The sequence below is a fragment of the Lepisosteus platostomus genome, chromosome 13 (genome assembly GCF_059453375.1).
Source record: "Lepisosteus platostomus isolate fLepPlt1 chromosome 13, fLepPlt1.hap1, whole genome shotgun sequence".
In the NCBI taxonomy this organism is placed as follows: domain Eukaryota; kingdom Metazoa; phylum Chordata; class Actinopteri; order Semionotiformes; family Lepisosteidae; genus Lepisosteus; species Lepisosteus platostomus.
In genome coordinates, this window is record NC_142623.1 from 32,587,581 (window position 1) to 32,614,664 (window position 27,084).

Sequence of the window (27,084 nt, forward strand, 5' to 3'; positions counted from 1 at the left end):
GTCAGGGTGTGTGTAGTGCTTGAGTACAGTGTCAGGTCTGTATAGTGCTTGCGTACAGTGTCAGGGTGTGTGTAGTGCTTGAGTACAGTGTCAGGGTCTGTGTAGTGCTTGAGTACTGTGTCAGGGTCTGTATAGTGCTTGAGTACAGTGTCAGGGTGTGTGTAGTGCTTGAGTACAGTGTCAGGGTCTGTGTAGTGCTTGAGTACAGTGTCAGGGTCTGTATAGTGCTTGAGTACAGTGTCAGGATGTGTGTAGTGCTTGAGTACAGTGTCAGGTCTGTATAGTGCTTGAGTACAGTGTCAGGGTGTGTGTAGTGCTTGAGTACAGTGTCAGGGTCTGTATAGTGCTTGAGTACAGTGTCAGGATGTGTGTAGTGCTTGAGTACAGTGTCAGGTCTGTATAGTGCTTGAGTACAGTGTCAGGGTGTGTGTAGAGCTTGAGTACAGTGTCAGGTGTGTGTAGTGCTTGAGTACAGTGTCAGGTCTGTATAGTGCTTGCGTACAGTGTCAGGGTGTGTGTAGTGCTTGAGTACAGTGTCAGGGTCTGTGTAGTGCTTGAGTACAGTGTCAGGGTGTGTGTAGTGCTTGAGTACAGTGTCAAGGTGTGTGTAGTGCTTGAGTACAGTGTCAGGGTGTCTGTTTAGAGCTTGAGTACAGTGTCAGGGTCTGTGAGAGATGGTCAGGAGATGTGAACTCTCGTATCTACATCAGTTGCAGTGCAGTATGAGAGTGGTGCAGTGTTCTTTGTGTAGGACGTGATTTCCTCAAAGGAATTAATTTCCCTTGAATTAATCAGAATGGCAATCTTCTGTGTGCTAGGCTAATCGACCCATGTGTCCCTTGATATGGTTGTCTATTGCAGGAAGTCTTCATGAGCATTTTGTCTTAAATGTATATATGTCAGCAGATATGACAAGGAGGACATTTTACTACACTAAGCTTACACGTATTCAGATTCACACACACACACTGTCACACAACCATATATTGTTACACACATATTGCCACACATAAATTCAATGCACACAGTATCACACACAAACATGAACTGTCACACACAGATACACATACAATGTTACACACACACCGTCACACACAGATGCACTCACAATACACACTGCCACACAGATAAACCTTCAGACACACTGTCACACAAAAACACAAACACAAAGTGTGACATGCTAATTCTCATATAGACACTCTCCAGCTCCCTGACACACACAGAGACACCGTATAATTTACTGTCACACACAGACACTCACACAAACACACATATAGACACACTCCAGCTCACTGTCAAACAAACACTATAAAATACTGTCACAAAATAACACCACCACACACAATGTCACACACAAAATGACTGCCAAAAAATAACACACTGTCACACACAGTCTCACTCTTTGTCCTTCTCTGTTTCTCAAATACAAATTCAAGAAATTTTATTGCATGCTAAACTTACATAAAATTAGTTTTGCCAAAGCACAAACATTCAGGACAATAACATAACAATAAATTAACAACATAATATAACAACATACTAACATATCATAATATATTGAACATAATAATATTATTTTAGAGGCTCACTGTCTGTCCTCAGGCTGTGACAGGAGATCACACACACTGGGCTGGATCTCTATTGAGTTTCCTCTCCCAGTCGGATCGGAAGCTGATTCTAACAGGTGTGGCAATTGTGGTATTAGAATTGTTATTTTACGGGAGAATGACTGTCTAATCCCAGAGTATTTCTCAAAGTGCAGCAGAAAGTGTATCTCTGTCCCTGCTGTTCCCTGCTGGCATTAAGAGTACAGCCTGTCCTCTCTCGACAGCCAGGTCTGTCTGTGTCCAGTTTCTATGTCCAGGCTGTGGTCACTGAGCCTGTCCTCTCTCGACAGCCAGGTCTGTCTGTGTCCAGTTTCTATGGCCAGGCTGTGGACACTGAGCCTGTCCTCTCTGGACAGTCAGGTCTACCTGTGTCCAGTTTCTATGTCCAGGCTTTGGTCACTGAGCCTGTCCTCTCTCGACAGCCAGGTCTGTCTGTGTCCAGTTTCTATGGCCAGGCTGTGGTCACTGAGCCTGTCCTCTCTGGACAGTCAGGTCTGTGTCCAGTTTCTATGGCCAGGCTGTGGTCACTGAGCCTGTACTTCATCAGGGCTCGTTTCTTTTTTCTTACCCTGGTCACATACTCAGCTAGAGTGTATTGTCTCTTAAGGGTCCAGTTTATGTTGTGTTTGTGTGTGTGTCACAATGGGTAAGGTAGTGTTGTGTGTGTGTCCCAGTGGGTGAGGTAGTGTTGTTTGGCTTGTGTTGTGGTTTGATTGACTTTGATTCATGATGTTCTAGCTGTGCTGTCCTGAGGTTGGTTGGTGTCAGTGAGCTTCAGGACCAGCTGTCTGAGGGGGCTCTTCTCTGGGCTCAGCTCTTGGCTCAGCAGGACCCTGTGGTGGTAGGAGATCTGGTCAGTGTGTTTCAGGTGTAACCAATATTTGATTGCTCTCTTATGAAAGCTGATTAACAGTGGGTATTAATCTAATTGGGCCCTACACACAATCTTATGGGTTTTCCTCTGCACATTGGAGGATGTTTTTACAGAACTCAGTGTGCGGGACTTCTGTGGGATGTTTGTCCCATTGGGTGTAATCCTGGTCTGTGAGGGAACCCCACACTTCACTGCCATATAGGGCAATGGGTTGGATCACACTCTCAAATATTTGGAGCCAGATTCTTGTTGGTGGGTTGATGTTGAAAAGCCTCCTTATTGTGTAGAAAGCCCTGAGTGCTTCAATGTGTTGTTCTTGAGTGTGAAGTGGTACTTGTTTTCATGAGGCCTGTCTTTTTTCTAGAAAACCATAACTTTGGTCTTGCCCAGATTGACTGTCAGCGCCCAGGTCTGACAGTACTGCTCCAGCAGTGCCAGGTTCTGCTGCAGCCCCTGTTCTGGGTCCAGATGGGCTGGCAGTGCCCAGGTGTGACAGTACTGCTCCAGCAGTGCCAGGCTCTGCTGCAGCCCCTGTTCTGTTCCTGCTCTGGACCACGGTGGGTGTGGTGGTTTGGTGTCACAGCTCTGGGCCGCGGTGTGTTCAGTGGTTTACAGTCACTGCTCTGGGCCGCGGTGTGTTCAGTGGTTTACAGTCACTGCTCTGGGCCGCGGTGTGTTCAGTGGTTTACAGTCACTGCTCTGGGCTGTGGTGTGTTCAGTGGTTTACAGTCACTGCTCTGGGCTGTGGTGTGTTCAGTGGTTTACAGTCACTGCTCTGGGCTGTGGTGTGTTCAGTGGTTTACAGTCACTGCTCTGGGCTGTGGTGTGTTCAGTGGTTTACAGTCACAGCTCTGGGCCCCGGTGTGTTCAGTGGTGTACAGTCACAGCTCTGGGTCCCGGTGTGTTCAGTGGTGTACAGTCACAGCTCTGGGCCCCGGTGTGTTCAGTGGTGTACAGTCATTGCTCTGGGCTGTGGTGTGTCTGGTGGTTTACAGTCACTGCTCTGGGCTTTGGTGTGTTCAGTGGCTCAGTGTCACAGTGCCGGGCTGCAGTGTGTTCAGTGTCACAGTGCTGGGCTGCAGTGTGTTCAGTAGCTCAGTGTCACAGTTCTGGGCTGCAGTGTGTTCAGTGTCACAGTGCTGGGCTGCAGTGTGTTCAGTAGCTCAGTGTCACAGTGCTGGGCTGCAGTGTGTTTAGTACCGTAGCTCAGTGTCACAGTGCTGGGCTGCAGTGTGTTCAGTGTCACAGTGCTGGGCTGCAGTGTGTTCAGTAGCTCAGTGTCACAGTGCTGGGCTGCAGTGTGTTCAGTACTGTAGCTCAGTGTCACAGTGCTGGGTTGCAGTGTGTTTAGTACCGTAGCTCAGTGTCACAGTGCTGGGCTGCAGTGTGTTCAGTGTCACAGTGCTGGGCTGCAGTGTGTTCAGTAGCTCAGTGTCACAGTGGTGGGCTGCAGTGTGTTCAGTGTCACAGTGCTGGGCTGCAGTGTGTTCAGTACTGTAGCTCAGTGTCATAGTGCTGGGCTGCAGTGTCTTTCAGTCATTTGGTGTCACAGCTCTGGGCTGTGGAGTGTTCAGTGGTTTGGTGTCACAGCTCTGGGCTGTGGAGTGTTCAGTGGTTTGGTGTCACAGCTCTGGGCTGTGGAGTGTTCAGTGGTTTGGTGTCACAGCTCTGGGCTGTGGAGTGTTCAGTGGTTTGGTGTCACAGCTCTGGGCTGTGGAGTGTTCAGTGGTTTGGTGTCACAGCTCTGGGCTGTGGAGTGTTCAGTGGTTTGGTGTCACAGCTCTGGGCTGTGGAGTGTTCAGTGGTTTGGTGTCACAGCTCTGGGCTGTGGAGTGTTCAGTGGTTTGGTGTCACAGCTCTGGGCTGTGGAGTGTTCAGTGGTTTGGTGTCACAGCTCCGGGCTGTGGTGTGTTCAGTCACTCTGTGTCAGAGATGCTGTGCTCAATCCCTATTTTTCAGTCTTAATAAGGTGATCTTGCAACCTTAAGTGTTCCCTGTAGTTCCAGTTCCAAATGGCGGGATGGTGGCGGTACAGTAATCAAGACGGGGCTCGTTATCATTGTGCTCAGGTGTCCTGTGTTCCCAGGGATTGTGCTGATCCGGATTATGGAAATGAGTTTAATCACTGTGGGGCAGAAACAGATTCTTCAGCTACTGCATATATAGAGAGAAAATCTTGTCACTGCAGGTACAGGATAAAAGGATACTGAACACACCGCTACCCAGCACTGTGATACTGAGTCACTGAACACACTGCAGCCCGGCACTGTGACACTGAGCCACTGAACGCTCTGTAGCCCGGCACTGTGAGACTGAACCCCTGAACACACCACAGCCCAGCACTGTGACACTGAGCCACTGAACACACTGCAGCCCGGCACTGTGACACCGAGTCACTGAACACACTGCAGCCCAGCACTGTGACATTGAGCCACTGAACACACTGCAGCCCGGCACTGTGACACTGAGCCACTGAACACACTGCAGCCCAGCACTGTGACACTGAGCCACTGAACACTCTGCAGCCCGGCACTGTGAGACTGAGCCACTGAACACTCTGCAGCCCAGAGCTGTGACACTGAGCCACTGAACGTTCTGTAGCCCGGCACTGTGACACTGAGCCACTGAACGCTCTGTAGCCCAGCACTGTGACACTGAGCCACTGAACACACCACAGCCCAGCACTGTGACACTGAGCCACTGAACACACTGCAGCCCGGCACTGTGACACCGAGTCACTGAACACACTGCAGCCCAGCACTGTGACATTGAGCCACTGAACACACTGCAGCCCGGCACTGTGACACTGAGCCACTGAACACACTGCAGCCCGGCACTGTGACACTGAGCCACTGAACACTCTGCAGCCCGGCACTGTGAGACTGAGCCACTGAACACTCTGCAGCCCAGAGCTGTGACACTGAGCCACTGAACACACTGCAGCCCGGCACTGTGACACTGAGCCACTGAACACACTGCAGCCCGGCACTGTGACACTGAGCCACTGAACACTCTGCAGCCCAGAGCTGTGACACTGAGCCACTGAACACTCTGCAGCCCAGAGCTGTGACACTGAGCCACTGAACACACTGCAGCCCAGCACTGTGACACTGAGCCACTGAACACTCTGCAGCCCGGCACTGTGAGACTGAACCCCTGAACACACCGCAGCCCGGCACTGTGACACTGAGCCACTGAACACACTGCAGCCCGGCACTGTGACACTGAGCCACTGAACGCTCTGCAGCCCGGCACTGTGACATTGAGCCACTGAACACACTGCAGCCCGGCACTGTGACACTGAGCCACTGAACACTCTGCAGCCCGACACTTTGAGACTGAGCCACTGAACACACTGCAGTCTTTCTCCGTTTACTTTGATTTTCCAGCCCATTCCCTCCCTGTCATCTGAGGTGAGTTTCGGGCTCCTTTGTGAGAGCTGCAGGACTGCCATTAATCCCGCCCCCCACTCCCTGCCTGATCTTCTGTGCGGTGGAGAGAGTGGGAGTGGGAGTGGGAGTGGGAGAGAGGGCGGCCTTGGCGATAGACAGTGCTATTGCAGAGCGCTGTGGGCTCTGTGGAATTTGTTGAATTCATTGTGGGCTCTCGCTGCCTGGCTTGGAAATGGCTTTCATGCATTTTTTAGCAGACAGGTTCCACCGGTGAATTTATCTGTGGGGTTAAAGGGCTGTAGAACTGAGAGACCAAATGTGTGTGTGCCTATGGGCTTGTGGGATTGTGGGTCTGTGAGGTTGAGGGCTTGTGAGCCTGTGGAGCTGAGGGGTGGTGGGATTGTGAGTCTGTGGATCTGAGGGGTGGTGGGATTGTGAGTTTGTTGGGTTGAGAGATTGTAAAACTGGCGGTATGAGGAGCTGAGGGATTGTGGGATTGTGAATCTGTAGTGCTGAGGGATTGTGGGATTGTGAGTCTAGGGCTGAGGGATTGTGAGTTTTGGGGGCTGTGAGTCTGTGAGGCTAAGGGGTTGTGGGATTGTGAATCTGTGGGTCTGAGGGGCTGAGGGATTGTGGGATTGTGAGTCTGTAGGGCTGAGTGGCTGAGGGATTGGGGGATTGTGAATCCGTGGGTCTGAGGGATTGTGGGATTGTGAGTCTGTGGGATTAGAGAGAAAACACTGTCAGTACCCAGGCACTTGTGCACAGAGAGAGGGGTGGGGAGTGTGGGAGAGAGAGCAAGTCAGAGAAAGGGAAAAAACAGAGGAAGGGAGGAGAAAGGAAGAATTAAGATGTTTGATTAGGCTGAAATTCAATGGTTTCTGGCGCAGCGTTAATCTTACAGCATCCACAGCACTCCGTCTCCCTCTCTCTCAGCCTCCATCAGCTCACCCCTTTCTTCAATCTGCCTCTCACTTCAACTCAAGGTGCTTTATTAGCATGACCGATGGGTACAATCAGTGTTGCCAAAGCAAATAAAAATAATAAAATTAACACAAAACAAAACAAAAATAAAAGTAAAATAAAATGTACAGACATTTACAACAAAGACAAAACATAAAATATTGACATCTACTGTAAACATATTGAGCATTATTGGGAAACAGACTCACTGTTCCTCAGGCTGTGACAGGAGGTCACATACTGGGCTGCCAGTTCGACTGAGTTCCCTCCTCCCTCTCCCAGTAGGATTGGAACCTGTTGTGATTCTGGCAGGTCTGGGAACTCTGGGATTCGATTTCTGAATTTAGGGAATAATGTTTCTCTAATCCCAGGATATCTGTCACAGTGCAGTAGGAAGTGCACCTCTGTCTCTGCCTCTCCCTGCTGGCAGTGGGAGCACAGCCTGTCCTCTCTGGACAGTCAGGTCTGTCTGTGTCTAGTTTCTATGTCCAGGCTTGGACACTGAGCCTGTCCTCTCTGGACAGTCAGATCTGTCTGTGTCCAGTTTCTATGGCCAGGCTGTGGACACTGAGCCTGTCCTCTCTGGACAGTCAGGTCTGTCTGTGTCCGGTTTCTATGTCCAAGCTGTGTCACTGAGCCTGTCCTCTCTGGACAGTGAGGTCTGTCTGTGTCCAGTTTCTATGGCCAGGCTGTGGACACTGAGCCTGTCCTCTCTGGACAGTCAGGTCTGTCTGTGTCCGGTTTCTATGTCCAGGCTGTGGACACTGAGCCTGTCCTCTCTGGACAGTCAGGTCTGTCTGTGTCCAGTTTCTATGGCCAGGCTTGGACACTGAGCCTGTCCTCTCTGGACAGTCAGGTCTGTCTGTGTCCGGTTTCTATGTCCAAGCTGTGTCACTGAGCCTGTCCTCTCTGGACAGTGAGGTCTGTCTGTGTCCAGTTTCTATGGCCAGGCTGTGGACACTGAGCCTGTCCTCTCTGGACAGTCAGGTCTGTCTGTGTCCGGTTTCTATGTCCAGGCTGTGGACACTGAGCCTGTCCTCTCTGGACAGTCAGGTCTGTCTGTGTCCAGTTTCTATGGCCAGGCTGTGGTCAGTGAGCCTGTCCTCTCTGGACAGTGAGGTCTGTCTGTGTCCAGTTTCTATGGCCAGGCTGTGGACACTGAGCCTGTTCTCTCTGGAAGGTCAGGTCTGTCTGTGTCCGGTTTCTGTGTCCAAGCTGTGTCACTGAGCCTGTCCTCTCTGGACAGTCAGGTCTGTCTGTGTCCGGTTTCTATGTCCAGGCTGTGGACACTGAGCCTGTCCTCTCTGGACAGCCAGGTCTGCCTGTGTCGCCCAGTTTCTATGGCCAGGCTGTGGTCGCTGAGCCTGTACTTCATCAGGGTCTGTTTCTTTTTGCTGTTTCTTGTCTTGGTTAAGTATTCAGCTAGTAAATATCTGCCTCTCTCTGTCCCTCCCCTCTGTTCACCACCTCCTCCTCTTTCCATTTCTACCGCTCTACGACTGGGTGAGTCAGGGCTCAGTTCCCTGGACTCTGCTGCCACCTGGTGGTAAAGATCCGTCACTGCAGGCTCCAGGCACCCTTGTATGCAGTTGGCTGCTGTCTGTGGGCCTGGGGGTTATTCATGACGGCCTCTCCTCTTGGAAGTCAAATGGGCCCGAACTTGGCTCTGTGCAAGTGTAATACCTTCTCTTTGTGTCACCCATATCGTATGTACTGGGAGCTTCTAAAGTTAGCTGGACTGTTAAAACACTCCTGTTGTTAAAGATGATCATGGGGATGAAAATGTATATGGATTGGCTCAGCTGTGTGTGGTCAGTGTACAGTGTGTCTGTGTCATTGCCAGTGCAGTGTGTGATCAACACTGTGTGTGGTCAGTGTACAGTGTGTCTGTTCTGTCTGTGTCCAGTTTCTACGGCCAGGCTGTGGTCACTGAGCCTGTCCTCTCTGGACAGTCAGGTCTGTCTGTGTCCAGTTTCTATGGCCAGGCTGTGGTCACTGAGCCTGTCCTCTCTGGACAGTCAGGTCTGTCTGTGTCCAGTTTCTATGGCCAGGCTGTGGTCACTGAGCCTGTACTTTGTCAGGGTCTGTTTCTCTTTGCTGTGTCTCACCCTGGTTTGGTACTCAGCCAGTGTGTAGTGTCATTTTAGGGACCAGTACCATTCCAGTTTGTGTTGTCTGTGTGTGCGTCCCAGTGTGTGAGATATTGTTTGATCTGTGCTGTGATGTGGTTGAGTTGTGGTGCTCTAGCAGTGCTGTCCCGAGGCTGGCTGGTGTCGGTGTGGCTCGGGCCAGTGAGCTTCAGAACCAGCTGCCTGGGTCACTGCTTTTTAGATGTAGCCGATACTTTATTACTCTTTTCTGCAGGTTGATCAACAGTGGGTATTTGCCTTGCATGCGTTGTTTGGAGTTTTTTTCTTCACATGAAGGATGTTTTGACTGAACTCTGTGTGCAGTAAAATGGGGGTGTTTTTCCCATTGAGTGTAATCCTGGTCTGAGAGTGGACCCCACACTTCACTGCTATATGGAGTAATGGGTTGGATTTCACATTCAAATATTTGCATTTCTATGGGGCGTGATGTTGTAGAACCTCTATCTAATGGCATAGAAAGCCCTGTGTGCCTTCTCCTCCAGTGCCTTCACTGCCGAAACTCCCAGATGAACTGATGGTCTCTCTCCCTCCCCTTGTCCCTCCCTCTCTCTGTCCCTGTCCCTGTCTCTCTCTGTAGACAAGGTGGAGGATGAGCTGGAGATGACGATGGTCTGCCACAGGCCAGAAGGACTGGAACAGCTGGAATCCCAGACCAACTTCACCCGCCGAGAGCTGCAAGTCCTCTACCGCGGCTTCAAAAATGTACCTCCTCTCTCTCTGTGCTCCCCTCTCTGTGTCTCCTGTCTGTACCTCCTTCCTCACTTACTGCCTCTGTCTCTGCATCACTCCAGTCCCTGTGCTCCCCTCTCGGTGTCTCCTGTCTGTACCTCCTTCCTCACTCACTGCCTCTGTCTCTGCATCACTCCAGTCCCTGTGCTCCTCTCTCTGTGTCTCCTGTCTCTGCCTCCACTGCCTCTGTCTCTGTATTACTTAAGTGACTGTGTTAATATGGTACATCTTTGGTCACCGTACTAACTAATTAGTTATTGCTCCTCTAGAATCAGTCCAGAGACAAACTACCAGATCCATTCTTGCGCTTAAAGAATGCCCTACTCTGGCAGGCTGGAGGAACTGAATCTCTTCAGGGTCAGGACAGGAGGCACTTCTTTACACAGAGGGTGGTGGGGGTCTGGAACAAAGCTTCCCAGCCATGTATGTCACACTGTGTCACTCTCCCTTTCAGGAGTGCCCGAGCGGAGTGGTGAACGAAGAGACGTTCAAACAGATCTACTCTCAGTTCTTCCCACATGGAGGTGAGGCGGAGAGGCAGGGTGCCTGACAGACACAGACTGGGATCACACTAAACAGGACAAACACCCCATTGAAAAACATTCTCCATGTGCAGAACAAAACACCTAACAATGTGAGCAGGACCGAATTAGGTCAATACCCATTACTAATCAGCATACAGAACAGAGCAATAAAGTGACCAGAGCCTGGCCATAGAAACTGGACACAGGCAGACCTGACTGTCCAGAGAGGACAGGCTCAGTGACCACAGTCTGGCCATAGAAACTGGACACAGACAGACCTGACTGTCCAGAGAGGACAGGCTCAGTGACCACAGCCTGTCCATAGAAACTGGACACAGACAGACCTGACTGTCCAGAGAGGACAGGCTGTGCTCCCACTGCCAGCAGGGAGAAGTAGAGACAGAGATGCACTTTGTGCTGCACTGTGTGAAATACTCTGGGGTTAGCCATTTTTCTTTCAAATAACACTTTTAAGCGATGATTTTTAATTCAATAATCAGAGGTGCTGGGGAGCAGGGTGATTGTTCTGTGTGTGCTGTATTTGGTGTGTGTGTTGTGTGTGTTGTATTTGGTGTGTGTGTGTGTTTTGCCTTTGGTGTGTTTGCTGTGTGTACTCTGTTGTGTGTGTTCTGTGTGTGTTGTATTTTGTGTGTGGGTTGTGTTGTATTTGGTGTGTGTGCTGTGTGTGTGTTGTATTTGGTGTGTGTGCTGTGTGTGGTGTGTGTGTTTTGCCTTTGGTGTGTTTGCTGTGTGTGTTGTCTTTGGTGTGTGTACTCTGTTGTGTGTGTGTTGTATTTTGTGTGGGGGGTAGTGTTTTGTGTGTTTTATTTGGTGTGTGTGCTGTGTGTCTCTCCCTGACTGTGTCTTCTGCTCCCAGACGCCAGCACCTACGCACACTATTTGTTCAACGCCTTCGACTCTGCGCACAACGGCTCGATCAAGTTCGAGGTGAGTAGCGCACGCCTGCGAGTGCTTCTCCTGTCTGCAGTCCTCCTGTCTCCTGTCTCTGTCTCATCCCCCCTCTCCCTGTCCCTGCAGGACTTCGTCATGGCTCTCTCTATCCTGCTGCGAGGCTCAGTGCGGGAGAAGCTCCAGTGGACCTTTAACCTGTATGACATCAACAGGGATGGATACATCAACAAGGAGGTCAGGGGTCGGGGGTCAGGGGGCGCTGTGCGTGTTGCGACTCTCTCGGTGAGTGGGCTGGCTGACTGGGCGGGCTGTGTTGCAGGAGATGACGGACATTGTGCGGGCGATCTATGACATGATGGGGAAGTACACCTACCCTGCGCTGAGGGTGGAGGCCCCGAAGCAGCACGTAGACGCCTTCTTTCAGGTCGGGATCGGCGCTGCACAACTGCCCACTCTGCTACACAACCACATACACTGCTACATGGCAGAGAACTGCAATACACAACTACAGAACTGCACACCGTGCTACACAACCATATGCTCTACTACACAACTGCACTGTTCTACACAACCACACACTCCACTACACAACTGCATACTCTACTACACAACCACGTACACTACTATACATCTGAGCACTGCAATACACAACTGCATACTCTAATGCAGAACTGCACAACCATATACTTATCTACACAACTGCACACTGTGCTACATTACTAACGCTGCTACACAACTGTGTACTCTACTACACAACTGTGCACTGTGCTACACAATCACACACCCTGTGTACCTGACCTTGCAGCAGCCCAATTGTCCACCATCATGTGCACAAGTACTGAACTCCTCTCTCTCCCCCTCTCCATCCCTCCCTGTCCCTCTCCTCTCTTCCTGTCTCTCTAATCCCTCCCTGTCTCTCGCTGCCTGTCTATTCACAGAAAATGGACAAAAACAAGGACGGAGTGGTCACTCTGGATGAGTTTATCGCATCATGTCAGGAGGTATGTCCACTTTCTGTGCTGGTATGGGTGAGGAGGGACACAGAGCCAAATACTACTCCCAGGAACAGTCTCACTCCTCACCGCTGAAGGACAAGCTCTGTAGACGGCAATCCTTTCTCACTCAGGACTCTGTGCCTCTCTGACTCTGACTCAGGACACTGTGCCTCTCTGACTTAGGACACTGTGTGACTGTGACCCAGTACTCTGTGCCTCTCTGACTCTGACCCTCACCCAGGACTCTGTGCCCCTCTGACTCTGACCCAGGACTCTGTGCCTCTCTGACTCTGACTCGGGACACTGTGCCTTTCTGACTCAGGACACTGTGTGACTGTGACTGTGATCCAGTACTCTGTGCCCCTCTGACTCTGACTCAGGACTCTGTGTGACACTTGACTCGGGACACTGTGCCTCTCTGACTCTGACTCAGGACACTGTGCCTTTCTAACTCAGGACTCTGTGCCCTTCTGACTCAGGACTCTGTGCGTCTCTGACTCTGATTCAGGACACTGTGCCTCTCTGACTCTGATTCAGGACACTGTGCCTCTCTGACTCTGACTCAGGACACTGTGCCTCTCTGACTCTGACACAGGACACTGTGCCTCTCTGACTCAGGACTCTGTGCCCTTCTGATTCTCATTCAGGACTCTGTATCTCTCTGACTCTGACTGACCCAGGACTCTGTACCCCTCTGACTCTGACCCAGAGCACTGTTTCAGTCAGTACAGGGCTGTGGGGTTTTGTGCTCAGTAACAGACTTCAGGTTTTGATTGTGCTGTTAAACAACTTCCCTGCAGTTCTGCTCACACAGGTGCCCTGTACGTGTCTGGGTTTGAATCTGCCCTTGTCCTTCCCTCTCTTTCTCCTCCCCTCTCCTCTTCCTCCTCTCTCTCCTCCTGCTCTCTATTCTCCTCCATCTCTTCTTCACATTCAAACATCTTTTTTTGGCATGAGGATTACAAGACGATGAAAAAATCTTTACAACAGAAAATGTAGTATTAGTCTGACTCCCTGCTCCTCAGGCTGTGACAGGAGATCACACGCTGGGCTGCAGCTCAATTGACTTTCCTCTCCCAGTAGGATCGGAAGCTGTTCTGGTTCTGGCAGGAGTGGGAATTTTGGGACTAGATTTGTTATTTTAGTGAAGACCGACGGTCCAACGCCAGAGTATTTCTCCCAGTGCAGCAGAAAGAGCTTCTCTGTCTGCCCTCCCTTGCCCTCCTTCTCAGGGCAGATGTCATTCCACCATCTAGTGCATGTCTGGGCGTCTGTAGCCGTGTCATCAATGAGGACTCTGCGCTAGCTTGGTCCCTACACTAACCCTGTGCTCTCTGTGCAGGACGAGAACATCATGCACTCTCTGCAGCTCTTCGAGAACGTGATGTAGAGGGGGAGCAACAGCAAGAACAGCAGGGAGAGAGAGCGAGAGAGAGGAGGGCAGTTAGAGGAGAGCCAACGCCGACAAGAAGACGTGTGACCAAACACTCTCCTGCCCCCAAGGCCCCCCCTCAGCGACTGGGACCCCCCCCCGCCCCCCGCCCCCCTGGCCACGCCCGAGCCCCTGGAGAGCTCGGCAGTGGGGGTGCTTGTCTTGCATCCTGGATCTTGTTTGTGTGCTTGTGTGTCTTGCGGTGGGGGGTGGGCTTCTGCTCCCAGACCCCCCCCGCCCTGTTTCTAATGCATGCTGCCACTCTTGCTGAGAGAGGGGAGGGAGGTGGCGCCCCCTGCTGGCGTGTGCCGGTCCTCCCTCTCCTGTCCGCACAGCCCGGCCCTGCCAGCGTCTCTGTGCCTATGTGTCCTGTGGGCTCTGAGCTTCACCTCTCCAGCATTCCTTCCACTGTGTTGCTTCCTGCTTCCTGAATGACTTGGAGAGACACCAGGAGAGTCTGAGAGACACTGAGTCGTCCGGGACATTTGTTTCCACCAGTGTTGGAGCAGTTTTTGACAATTGTTTTGTGGATCTGTTGGCATGCCGCTCTGCTTTTTCATGTTTTCTGGCTCTTTATTAAAGGTTCTGCTCTTCTAATTAGTTAGCAGGTTATTTCGGCTTGCACTTCTCTTGAAAAAGGGAGGCCTCACTAAATAGGGATCAGCCTGCAGGGTTCATCTCCTGCAAGAAGACAGAGGCAGGCCCCTGGTGGAGAGGTGTGGTACTACACCAGTGACCGTCAGACCCCTTGTGGAGAGGTGTGGTACTACACCAGTGACAGTCAGACCCCTGGTGGAGAGGTGTGGTACTACACCAGTGACCGTCAGACCCCTTGTGGAGAGGTGTGGTACTACACCAGTGGCAGACAAACCCATACTGTGATGAAGGAGAAGGCACCACCAACTGAACAATACAAATAATTGCCTTTATTTTATATAGCACCTTTCATGGTCTGATATGGAAACGTCTCTCTGAGGTGTCTGCTGCTCCACTAATATGGCAAAAGAAAGCTACATTGCTGTGTAACCTTGTTGATATTTGGCTATAACTTCATAGTAGAGTTGTTAGGAGTAGCAGTAGTACAACTAGTGGTGTTAACATTAATACCAGCATTGCTAGCTGTTTTGTGTTACACTAAAGGAGCATTTCTTTGTTGTGTTATGAGTCCACAGCCCATCAGCTGACTCATGTATTCAGAGCTGCCCAGTGCTGGAGTGAACAGTGTCTGGTGTGTGTGTCCGAGCCCCAGCCGGGGGGCGTGTCCACCATGCGTCTCTACGCTGTTGTCTCTCTTGTTGTTGCCATGGGTGCCTCTCCTGTTGTTATGGTAACTGCTGTCGTTTACAGTTCCTGTTGCATATGGGCTACTTTACATTCTGATTGACGTGTGTGGGGGGTGTGTCTGTCTGTGAATGTTTTGTGAGCTGTACGACTTGGCTGTTCAATTGTCCCAATAGGGGGTGGTGCTTGGGATGGGGTAAGAAGGGGGTTTTGCCACAGAAGCCCTGAACACCAGCCTGACAGCCTGTGTTCTGGTCCATCAGCACTCTGTGAGAAGACACAGAAGTGCAGAGACTGACACCAGGGCTCTGTGTGACCTCTGAGTTTCCCCTGGGTCACTGTAACCCTGGTCTTGAAGAAGCTGGAAGGTCTACTGCTCTTCTTTCAAGCTACAGCCTTAATTGGTTAATTGAATCAATTAATTGCTTAATTGGACCAGCCGCAAATTTTCTTCCTGCCCCTCCGGCAGGTTTAGATTTTAGCAGCTCTGGTTCTGGAGAGCTACAGCTCTCAAATTACTCCACTGGGTTAATTACTGGGTTAATTAGTCCAGCTCACTGTGATCGTTAGCTCGGTTCATACTGTACAAAGGACAAAGCGATGGGGTCCTGCAGCTCCTTGCTGACTGGGAGAGATGGACTGCTGCCCCATTGCTCAGACCATTCAAGTTTGATCACCGATCTACCTGCCTTGTAACTGCCAAACCAGCTCCTAGTCATTCTAATGATCTGTTTTTTCAAGTCAGGTTCTGGGCCACATGTACAGAGCCAGTATGTTTTTGAGGGTGAAGTACTTTGCTCAGGGGTCCAGCAGTAGTGTCCCCGCTGGAGATCTGACCACTTGTCCTTGGGGTCAGGACGCCCAGGGCCTTGGACTGGAGTTTCCCTGGAGGAGCAGAGTGAGAAGGAGGGAGGGAGGAAGGGGGTGTTTAAGGGAGCCTGCGGATGCCCCACTGCAGTGTGCAAAGGGGTGGGGATGGGGCAGCCAAGTGTTGCACTTGTTCTGTGTTCATGCCCTGACCAGGAGAGGGCGCCGGAGAGCCCAAACCAGCCACCAATCCACTGTGACGCTCTGTGACTCGCGGAGAGTGACAGGAAGTGGAACGGGAAGTTAAAGAGACCCCGCTGACTTCCCTAGGCTGTGTCCTTCCCGACTCTCTCGACAGCACTCTGAGGCGATGGCGTGACTGTCGGAGAGAGCAGAGCGAAGAGCGAAGACGAAGCCCTGACCTTCGGCCTGACTGCCAGACGGATGGGCAGCTGGACTGGAACCCGAGTCTCGGGCCTGTCCTGCCCCTGCTCTCCCGGACGGACTCTCAGAACCCCCACAGACAGACGATCAGCCGTGCAGACTCTCAGACACTGGGACCATCATTAATTTTCCTGTTGAGATGTTGTAAAAAAGAATATTTAACATAAAATTTTAAGAGGACCTTTTCAGAGTGATGTTCTTTGCTTTCATGAACACACCCCTAATCAGACACTGACTGATCACTCCTGGGGAGGGTCCTGATCCGACACTGCTCGCTCCTGGGGAGGGTCCTGATCGGACACTGCTCGCTCCTGGGGAGGGTCCTGATCCGACACTGCTCGCTCCTGGGGAGGGTCCTGATCGGACACTGCTCGCTCCTGGGGAGGGTCCTGATCCGACACTGCTCGCTCCTGGGGAGGGTCCTGATCGGACACTGCTCGCTCCTGGGGAGGGTCCTGATTGGACACTGCTCGCTCCTGGGGAGGGTCCTGATCCGACACTGCTCGCTCCTGGGGAGGGTCCTGATCCGACACTGCTCCCTCCTGGTGACAGTCCTGATCGGACACTGCTCCCTCCTGGTGAGGGTTCTGATTGGACACTCCTGGTGAGGGTCAGTCTGGAGCCTGTCCCAGATCGCAGGACACTGGGCAGGGCAACACACTGGACAGGTCACCAGTTAGCTACAGGACACAAACAAACAGTGAGGGCAAACACAAAGTACACCCTCTTGCTATTCTATGGTTTTACACATTAATACATATCTGATATTCACCTCCTCTTAACAGTAGATAAATCTAACTTCTTATTACAAATAACACACACAAATTTTACTTTGTCATTATTTATCGGACAAAAACATTCAGAAGCCGTGTGTGAAAAAATAAGAGCACCTTACTGCTTCCATGTCAGTATAGAAGGTAATCAGAATCAGGTGCTGCTAAACAAACGCACATGATCATCAGGAAGTGCTTCCTACTTCTATATCAAATCAGAAACTGGCAGTTTGGTCTGTAGCATTCAGGATTGTGGTGACACGTCATCTTTAGGTCAAAGGATATCTCTGATGGTCTCAGAGAAAGAATTCCTGATACTTATCAGTCCTGGAAGGGTTATAAAGCCAATTCCAAACAAGATGAAGTCCATCATTCCACGGTGAGAAGGATCATTTACAAATGGAGAAAGTTGCCACGGTCTGCAGGAGTGGACGTCCCAGCAAAATCACCCCAAGATCAGACTGTGTGAAGCTCCCAAAGATCACAAAGATCCCCAAGGCTGCATTCTTGGATCTAAAGGACTGTGTCAATACGGTAAGCATTCGAGTTCTTATTCCATTGGGAACGCCCCGAGCAAGAATGGCTTTCGTGGGAGGGAAGCCAGGAGGAGACCCTGCTGCACGGCTCAGGTTTGCAAAACGGCACCTGAATGAACCGCAAGACTCCTGGAACAACGTCCTCTGGGCGGACGAGGCCAGCGTGGAGCTGTCTGGCGACAGACAGACATGATTATCAACATGATCAAACAGGACCACCACAAGAAGCTCCTACCAGCCGCCCAGCCTGCTGGTGGAGGGGCTTAGCAGCCGCAGGAGCTGGTGTCCTTGATCCTGGATCCGCCACGGATTCCTCTCCGTACCAGCGCATTCCGGAGGAAAACTAGAGACCAGCTGTCAAACCGCTAAAGTCTCAGAGCAACTACGACTGGACAGCTGAAAAAGAAAAGAATCAGATTTTGGAATGGTGAAGTCAAGCCAAGCACACCTACACAAATATATATATAAAAATACACACATGCATGGATACACAAATTCATAGTCACGGGAACAGTTACACACCTACACGAACATACACTCAACTGAGAGATGGCCATTACTGTACATAATACAGTACTGTAAGTACCCGAACTCCTGATTATTCACAGATTACAGTACTGTATTTACCTGAACTCCTGATTAGTCATAATAATACAGCACTGTACTCACCTAAACTCCTGGTTATTCATGTAATCCAGTACTGCTTCAGTTCAGTTTATCGTCATGTGCACAGGTGCGATGAAATGCTGATTTGCGTGTACTGTATGCTCCAACACAAAGACATTAGAGGACTCACCAAAAACACAGAACAGCAGCAACAACAACAAGTTAAATAACATTCAACTTAAAAAAAACCCAGTGTGAGCCAGCGGTAGGGGTGGAGTTCAGTCCTCTGACAGCGTGTGGGAAGAACCCGTCTCGTTGACCTGAACTCCTGATCGTTCATGTAATAGTACAGCAGTGTGTTTACCTGAACTCGCCAGCGACATGCAGACAGATGTCTGTTACAGAGGAGTGGATCTGTTGTGTCAGCACTGGTTTAGGTAACTCGAGGGCAGCTTAAGGACACTCCAGAGACAGTCCATCCCTGCAGTACAAGGACTGCGGGCTCTGCCACCCCAGCAGGTCAGAGGTCACAGGCAGAAAGAGGAGGACACGCTGTCTGGTACCTGAGCAGCTGAGCTCACCTAGCGGCAGCACAGAGCCCAGAGCTGCTCCTGCAGCAGCTCCAGATACCCCACCCCTTTGTGTGAAGACACGTCCCCCGTCGTCATCGCTGAATCAATTCCCTGTCGGCTTCTGGCTGCTGCAGTCCCGCAGTCCTCCGGCAGGAACTGGGAGGGCTGTCTATACACACAGTTGACTCACCCGTCCCATATCACCCTGCTGAGCTGATCAGCATCGCCCGGAGAAAAGGTTTCATTGTCATCGTTATTGTAGTCTTGATTGTGTATCGGGTTCTGGCTTTTGTGCTCGTTGCCTGTTTGTGGCTGTAGAATCCACAACGATTCTAGCTGCTGGGAGCGAACCGCTGCGCTCTGCGAGTTTGCGCTGCCTACAAAGATGTGCTCTGCCCCGGTACAGCCACAAGATGGCGCTGGAACACTACACTACCGCAGAAAGAGCCAGCTCGACCTACAGTACACTACTTTTCCTGTGCAAATTTAAATCTTATTGGGAGCTCTTGCACAATAATAAATCTCACCTGTAATTTCAAGAAAAACTCGTTGGCACCAGATCAAAGAATCGGAAGATCGATTAGCTTATCCTTGAGCACAGAGTAAATGATCTTTTTTCCCGAAACGCAGCAGGAGAGCGCGTGCAGTTCGTTCTGCACGGGGCCAGGCAGGATTACTATCGGCACGAGCCAAAGCTTTGCTGTTGTAACAAGTGACGTCACCCCATTGAGGAGTCTCGAAGAGAGGGGAGAGATACCGGCGTTTAAAATCGTGAAAGACGCCGACACAGTCAAGCCAGCGAACTTGTTCAGAATCAACAGCTAAACACAAACCAGAATGACACCGGCGGAAACCACAGGGGAGAGCACTGACGCTGTGATCAGCAGGTGGTTAATAGCTGATCCGCGGATCCCGTTCAGCTGTTTCTTAAAATAAATCAGGCTGTCTGCCTCAGCAACATGGCTGGGCAGCTTGTTCCACACCCCCAGATCCCTTTGTGTAAAGAAGTGCCTCCTGTCCTGACTGGAGGATCTCATCCAGCTGTTTCTATCCTGTGCAGCACGTTCCTTTGTGTAAATAACCCGCTGGGCTGACTGTGTCAGTCTCTGTGAGCATCGTGAATTTGTGTGTTGGGTCCCCTGGTATTGGTCTTTGTTGTGTTTGAGACTGAAGAGATGCAGTTCCTTCAGCCTGTCAGTGTCGGATGAGTGCAGTACTGGAGAGCCCCTGCGCCTCACTCATCCTGTCGACTTGCAGTCTTCATCTGCCTCGTGTCCAGAGGGGCTTCTGTAGTGATTATTATGATATATTCCATATGATTAATATACAGTGTGTGCTGGGTGATTACATTCTTGTGAGAGCTGCAGTAGACAGACGGACAGATGATGTGATATAAATGAGGACTGAGAGTCAATCACACTAATGTCTTTTCCTAATGACTCCTCTCTCTCAGTCCAGCTGATGATGGGAGCAGCAAAGCAATTAAGAGATCTGGTTGTCGAACGATTATTTTAATTAGCCTTCCACATGAGCGGGGGGGAGAGAGAGACTGTAAGGGGAGAGTGAGAGTTTCACAAACTTCTGCTGAGTGGTGTAGGAGGTAAAGTCTATGACGTATTGAAGTGGATGTACACAGAGAACAGGTGTGCAGGGGAAATCTGAACCAAAAGGACAGAGTTCTCGACTCAGGGTCATGGGGCAAGACAGGGCTGCAGCCTGAGCCCAACACTCATCAATATCTCTATCAATGAGCTAACAGGGGTGTGGAACAGTGACCCAACACTGCTCAACATCTCTATCAATGAGCTAACAGGGGTGTGGAACAGTGACCCAACACTGATCAATATCTCTATCAATGAGCTAACAGAACTGTTAGGCCCATATTATTTCTAATAAGTATACAGAATAGAGCAAACAAATCTTGGTTTTACCTGAAACACACTGACCAGACCTCCTACCACCCCAAGACCCTGCTGAGCCCAGAGAAGAGCCCCCTCAGACAGCTGGTTCTGAAGCTCACTGACACCAACCAACCTCAGGACAGCACAGCTAGAACATCATGAATCAAAGTCAAACAAAGCACAACACAAGCCAAACAACACTACCTCACCCACTGGGACACACACAGCACAGAACACTACCTCACCCACTGGGACACACACACAAACACAACACAAACTTTAATGCTACAGAATCCTAAACAGACAATACACACTAGCTGAATATCTGACCAGACCAAGAAACAGCCAAGAGAAACAGACCTTGATGAAGTACAGGCTCAGTGACCAGGATGTGGCCACAGGAACTGGGCAACACAGCCAGTAGGGAGAAGCAGGGACAGAGCTGCACTTTCTGCTGCACTGTGAGAAATACTCTGGCATTAGACCATCGTTCTTCACTAAAATAACAAATCTAATCCCAGAATTCCCACTCCTGCCAGAACCAGAACAGCTTCCGATCCTACTGGGAGAGGAAACTCAATAGAGCTGCAGCCCAGCGTGTGATCTCCTGTCACTGCCTGAGGAGCGGGGAGCCTGTCTCTCAACACTGCTCTATGTGTTTATGTTGTATGTAAATGTCCTAGGATATGTTTTGTATTGTAAATGTCTGTAGATGTTGTTTTGATTGTATCTGCTTTGGCAACACCGTAATTCATCAGTCAGGCCAATAAAACTCGTTCAATTGAATTGAGTTCAGGGATGAGGGAGAGAGAGAGTTTAGGGATGAAGGGAACGAGAAAGAGATCGGGAATGAGGGAGGGAGAGAGAGAAAGATTACTGTGAAACATTAGGATCCTAGACTCCCGCAGGTCACAGAAACTTATTAAAACGTCCCACTTACTGCTAATAGAACTGTCCTATTTGTGTTAAACACATAGAAATTAAAACTAAAAGCAATTAAGGTACAATCAGAGATATTGAGAGGCTGCTTAATTCACCATAATTACGATTACTGTACTGGCCAACGAGCTGTGTAAGAAAACAGGTACAGGCTGTGCCCATCACCTCTCCTTCTGTCTCTCTGTCCCCCTCCGCCTCTGTGTGTATCTCTCTTCTTCTCCTGTTCATCTCCTTCCTATTGCCCTGATTCCTCCTCCTCTCTCTCCTCGATCTCTCTCCTTCATTCCTCCTCCTCTCTCTCCTCGATCTGTCCTCATTCCTCCTCTCTCTCTCCTCGATCCGTCCTCATTCCTCCTCTCTCTCTCCTTGATCTGTCCTCATTCCTCCTCTCTCTCCTTGATCTGTCCTCATTCCTCCTCTCTCTCCTTGATCTGTCTTCATTCCTCCTCTCTCTCTTCTTGATCTGTCCTCATTCCTCCTCATTATCTCTCCTCAATCTGTCCTCTTTCCTCCTCTCTCTCCTTGATCTCTCTCCCCATTCCTCCTCTTTCTCCTCAATCTGTCTCCCTCATTCCTCCTCTTTCTCCTCAATCTGTCTCCCTCATTCCTCCTCTCTCTCCTCGATCTGTCTCCCTCATTCCTCATTATCTCTCCTCGATCTGTCCTCATTCCTCCTCCTTTCTCCTCGATCTGTACTCATTCCTCCTCATTATCTCTCCTCGATCTGTCCTCATTCCTCCTCTCTCTCTCCTTGATCTCTCTCCCTCATTCCTCCTCTTTTCTCTCCTGGATCTGTCTCCCTCATTCCTCCTCTCTCTCCTTGATCTGTCCTCATTCCTCCTCTCTGTCCTCGATCTCTCTCCCTCATTCCTCCTCTCTCTCCTCGATCTTTCTCCCCCATTCCTCCTCTTTCTCCTCGATCTATCTCTCTCATTCCTCCTCTCTCTCTCCTCGATCTGTCCTCATTCCTCCTCCTCTCTCTCCTCGATCTGTCTCCCTCACTCCTCCTCTCTCTCTCCTCGATCTGTCCTCCTCTCTCCCTGTATCTCTCTCTCTCTCCCACTCCTCCCTCTTCACTTCTCCTTCCCTCTATCTCCCTCTCTGTTGTAGTAGAGTGCAGTCTGTCTGACCTGCAGTACATTAACACCATTCATCACTGCCTCTTTAACGACAATTACTGCCGCACACCGCCAGGCAGAGCAGCGCAAAATATTTACACCCCTAACCTCATTTACCAGGACAGAGTGAGCCGGCCGTGAAGCGCACAGATCCAATTTCCCCAGCAGGCTGAGCCCCCCTCTCTGTCTCTCTCTCCAGCTCTGGGGACTGGCACAGGCTGCTCAGGGAGAGGCAGGGGGGACGAGGCAGAGAGGCGGGAGGAAGGAGGAGGAGTGCCTCTGCTTCCATCTTGATTTCTCAGCTCTCCCTCCCTCTCTCCCTCTGCCTGAGTTCCTCAGCTCTAACCACGGCCCCACGCTGCCTCCCTCACCTGTGTCTCTACACCTGTCTCTGCCTCAGTTCCTCAGCTCTAACCACGGCCCCACACTGCCTCCCTCACCCGTGTCTCTACACCTGTCTCTGCCTCAGTTCCTCAGCTCTAACCACGGCCCCGCACTGCCTCCCTCACCTGTGTCTCCCTCCTGTCTCTGCCTCAGTTCCTCAGCTCTAACCACGGCCCCACACTGCCTCCCTCACCTGTGTCTCCCTCCTGTCTCTGCCTCAGTTCCTCAGCTCTAACCACGGCCCCGCACTGCCTCCCTCACCCGTGTCTCTACACCTGTCTCTGCCTCAGTTCCTCAGCTCTAACCACGGCCCCGCACTGCCTCCCTCACCTGTGTCTCCCTCCTGTCTCTGCCTCAGTTCCTCAGCTCTAACCACGGCCCAACGCTGCCTCCTGCCTCTGCTTGTTTGCTCCCCCAGTCTTCCCTCCTGCTGCAGCCTGTGCCTGCAGTCACCCAGGGAGCTCCCAGGCTGATTGCATCAGGCCTCGCCAGCCCCGCGCAGGATTAAAACCGCGGTTTTCATTTGGGGGAGGTAATGCGATTGAGGGAAGAGCCAGGTGGGGGCGGAGGGGGGATGGCGCCGGGCACTGCAGGCCACAGGTGCCCCCCCTCTGCGCTAATGAATTGAGCTCCAAACTTTTGAGGGCGGAGAGCTGAGTGATTAATGTCAGCGCCAGGCTGAAGTTTGGGAGCCCAGCCCAGGGGAACTGAACTCCGCAGGAAAGAGAGAGAGGAAGAGCTGTGGTACTGGGAGTGAGAGAGGCGGTGCTAGAGGTGAGGTACTGGGAGAGGGAGGGAGGCAGTGTGGGCTAGTGGTTAGAGCTGAGGCACTGGGAGAGAGAGAGGGAGGCAGTGTGGGCTAGTGGTTAGAGCTGAGGCACCGGGAGAGATAGAGTAAAAGTATCTGACTGAGTAAAAGTCAGATTGGCTTCTTGCCAGATCACCGCACATCTGATCACATTTACACCCTACACACACTGATAGACAAACACGTCCACCAAAAACACAAAGGAAAAATTTTTGCCTGCTTTGTCGATTTCAAAAAAGCATTTGACTCGATTTGGCATGAGAGATTGTTTTATAAACTACTCCAAAGTGGCATAGGGGGCAAAGTGTACAACATAATTAAATCAATGTATTCAGAGAGCAAATGTGCAGTGAAAATTGGAAACAAAAGGACTAAATTCTTCACCCAAGGCCGCGGGGTGAGACAGGGCTGCAGCCTGAGCCCAACACTGTTCAATATCTATATCAATGAATTAGCAGGAATGTTGGAGCAGTCTGCAGCTCCTGGTCTTACACTACACGACACAGAAATCAAGTTCCTGCTCTACGCAGATGACCTGGTCCTGCTGTCGCCCACAGAACAGGGGCTGCAGCAGAACCTGGCACTGCTGGAGCAGTACTGTCAGACCTGGGCACTGACAGTCAATCTGGACAAGACCAGAGTTATGGTTTTCCAGAAGAAAGCCAGACCTCAGGGAAACAGGTACAAATTCACACTGAACAACAACACATTGGAGCACACATCCAGCTACACATATCTCGGTCTCACCATCAGCTCTTCCGGGAGTTTTGACCTGGCAGTGAAGGCACTGAGGGAGAAGGCACTCAGGGCTTTCTACGCAATAAGAAGGAGGCTCTTCAACATCAACCCACCAACAAGAATCTGGCTTCAAATATTTGAAAGTGTAATCCAACCCATTGCCCTATACGGCAGTGAAGTTTGGGGTCCCCTCACAGACCAGGATTACACCCAATGGGACAAACACCCCACAGAAACTCTGCACATGGAGATCTGTAGAATCATCCTCAGTGTGCAGAGAAAAACTCCTAACAACGGGTGCAGGGCCGAATTAGGCCAGTACCCACTATTGATAAACATACAGAAAAGAATATTAAAGTATTGGCTACACCTAAAAAACAGTGACCAAAATTCCTACCACCACAAAGCCCTGCTCAGCCAAGAGCTGAGCCCAAAACAGAGCCCCCTGAGCCAGCTGGTCCTGAGGCTCACCGACCTGAGCCACACCAACACTAACCAGCCTCAGGACAGCACTGCTAGAGCACCACAACCCAGACTCAACCACATCACAGCACAGATCAAACAGCAATATCTCACACACTGGGACACACACACACAAACACAACATAAACTGGAATGCTACAGAACCTTAAACAGACAATACACACTAGCTGAATATTTGACCAAAATAAAAAATAACAAACAGAAACAGACCCTGACGAAGTACAGGCTCAGTGACCACAACCTGGCCATAGAAACTGGGCGACACAGGCAGACCTGGCTGCCCAGAGAGGACAGGCTGTGCTCCCACTGCCAGCAGGGAGAAATAGAGACAGAGGTGCACTTCCTACTGCACTGTGACAGATACTCTGGGATTAGAGAAACATTCTTCCCGAAATTCAGAAATCTAATCCCAGAGTTCCCACACCTGCCAAAACCACAACAGGTCCCAATCCTACTGGGAGAGGGAGGAGGGAACTCAGTTGATCTGGCAGCCCAGTATGTGATCTCCTGTCACAGCCTGAGGAACAGTGAGTCCGTCTCCCAATAATGCTCCAGCCGCCTACAGTATATGTCAATATTTTATAATATGTCTTTGTTGTAAATGTCTGTAACATGTCTGTAGATTTTATTTTACTTCTATTTTTTGTTTTGTTCTATGTTAATTTTATTATTTTATTTGCTTTGGCAACACTGATTGTACCCATCGGTCATGCTAATAAAGCACCTTGAATTGAATAGAGAGGGAGGCAGTGTGGGCTAGTGGTTAGAGCTGAGGCACTGGGAGAGAGAATGGGAGGCAGTGTGGGCTACTGGTTAGAGCTGAGGAACCAGGAGAGAGAGAGGGAGACAGTGTGGGGTAGTAGTTAGAGCTGAGGCACTGGGAGAGAGAGAGAGGCAGTGTGGGCTAGTGGTTAGAGCTGAGGCACTGGGAGAGAGAGAGAGGCAGTGTGGGCTAGTGGTTAGTGCCGAGATACTGGGAGAGAGAGAGGGAGGCAGTGTGGGCTAGTGGTTAGAGCTGAGACACTGGGAGAGAGAGAGGGAGGCAGTGTGGGCTAGTGGTTAGAGCTGAGGCACTGGGAGAGAGAGGGAGGCAGTGTGGGCTAGTGGTTAGTGCCGAGATACTGGGAGAGAGAGGGAGGCAGTGTGGGCTACTGGTGAGAGCTGAGGCACTGGGAGAGAGAGAGAGAGAGAGAGAGAGCTGTGGGTCTGAGGGGCACAGAGCTGAAAGGGTTAAGTTCCCTTATTGTTTCCCACAGTGGCCTGAGGGACCTGGGTGGTGAATTATTAGTACAGGAGGAGAATGGAAAGGAGCTGTAAATATTACTGGGGCTCCAATAAATCACAGCAATCATAACCTCAGGACACACTAACAACATGAACAGCACTCATGGAGACAGGGAGAGGGAGAGAGACACCGAGGATTGATGGTCAGAGCTGAGGCACTGGGAGAGGGAGGCAGTGTGGGCTAGTGGTTAGAGCTGAGGCACTGGGAGAGAGAGAGGCAGTGTGGGCTAGTGGTTAGGGCTGAGGCACTGGGAGAGAGAGAGGGAGGCAGTGTGGGCTAGTAGTTAGAGCTGAGGCACTGGGAGAGAGAGGGAGGCAGTGTGGGCTAGTGGTTAGAGCTGAGACACTGGGAGAGAGAGAGGGAGGCAGTGTGGGCTAGTGGTTAGAGCTGAGACACTGGGAGAGAGAGAGGGAGGCAGTGTGGGCTAGTGGTTAGAGCTGAGGCACTGGGAGAGAGAGAGGGAGGCAGTGTGGGCTAGTGGTTAGAGCTGAGACACTGGGAGAGAGATAGGGAGGCAGTGTGGGCTAGTGGTTAGAGCTGAGACACTGGGAGAGAGAGAGGGAGGCAGTGTGGGCTAGTGGTTAGAGCTGAGGCACTGGGAGAGAGAGGGAGGCAGTGTGGGCTAGTGGTTAGAGCTGAGGCACTGGGAGAGAGAGGGAGGCAGTGTGGGCTAGTGGTTAGAGCTGAGGCACTGGGAGAGAGAGAGGGAGGCAGTGTGGGCTAGTGGTTAGAGCTGAGACACTGGGAGAGAGAGAGGGAGGCAGTGTGGGCTAGTGGTTAGAGCTGAGGCACTGGGAGAGAGAGAGAGGCAGTGTGGGCTAGTGGTTAGAG

General features: G+C 51.0%; 1 protein-coding gene across 5 annotated transcripts in view; it reads left to right on the forward strand.

Annotated features, from left to right (window-relative positions):
- The window catches only part of LOC148650432 (A-type potassium channel modulatory protein KCNIP1), a 47,392-nt gene extending 31,102 nt beyond the window's left edge, over window positions 1-16,290 (forward strand). For 3 of the 5 annotated variants that reach the window (XM_088604232.1, XM_088604234.1, XM_088604233.1), the window contains exons 2-8: window positions 9,564-9,688; window positions 10,170-10,239; window positions 11,117-11,187; window positions 11,278-11,385; window positions 11,471-11,575; window positions 12,090-12,152; window positions 13,489-16,290. In XM_088604232.1, coding sequence (XP_088460358.1) covers window positions 9,564-9,688; window positions 10,170-10,239; window positions 11,117-11,187; window positions 11,278-11,385; window positions 11,471-11,575; window positions 12,090-12,152; window positions 13,489-13,536 — 590 coding nt within the window. In that variant the 3' untranslated portion in view covers window positions 13,537-16,290. The remainder of the gene's footprint in view (window positions 1-9,563; window positions 9,689-10,169; window positions 10,240-11,116; window positions 11,188-11,277; window positions 11,386-11,470; window positions 11,576-12,089; window positions 12,153-13,488) is intronic. The other 2 variants (XR_015926128.1, XR_015926127.1) reach the window with 2 other exon arrangements.
- Window positions 16,291-27,084: the final 10,794 nt, after the last annotated feature.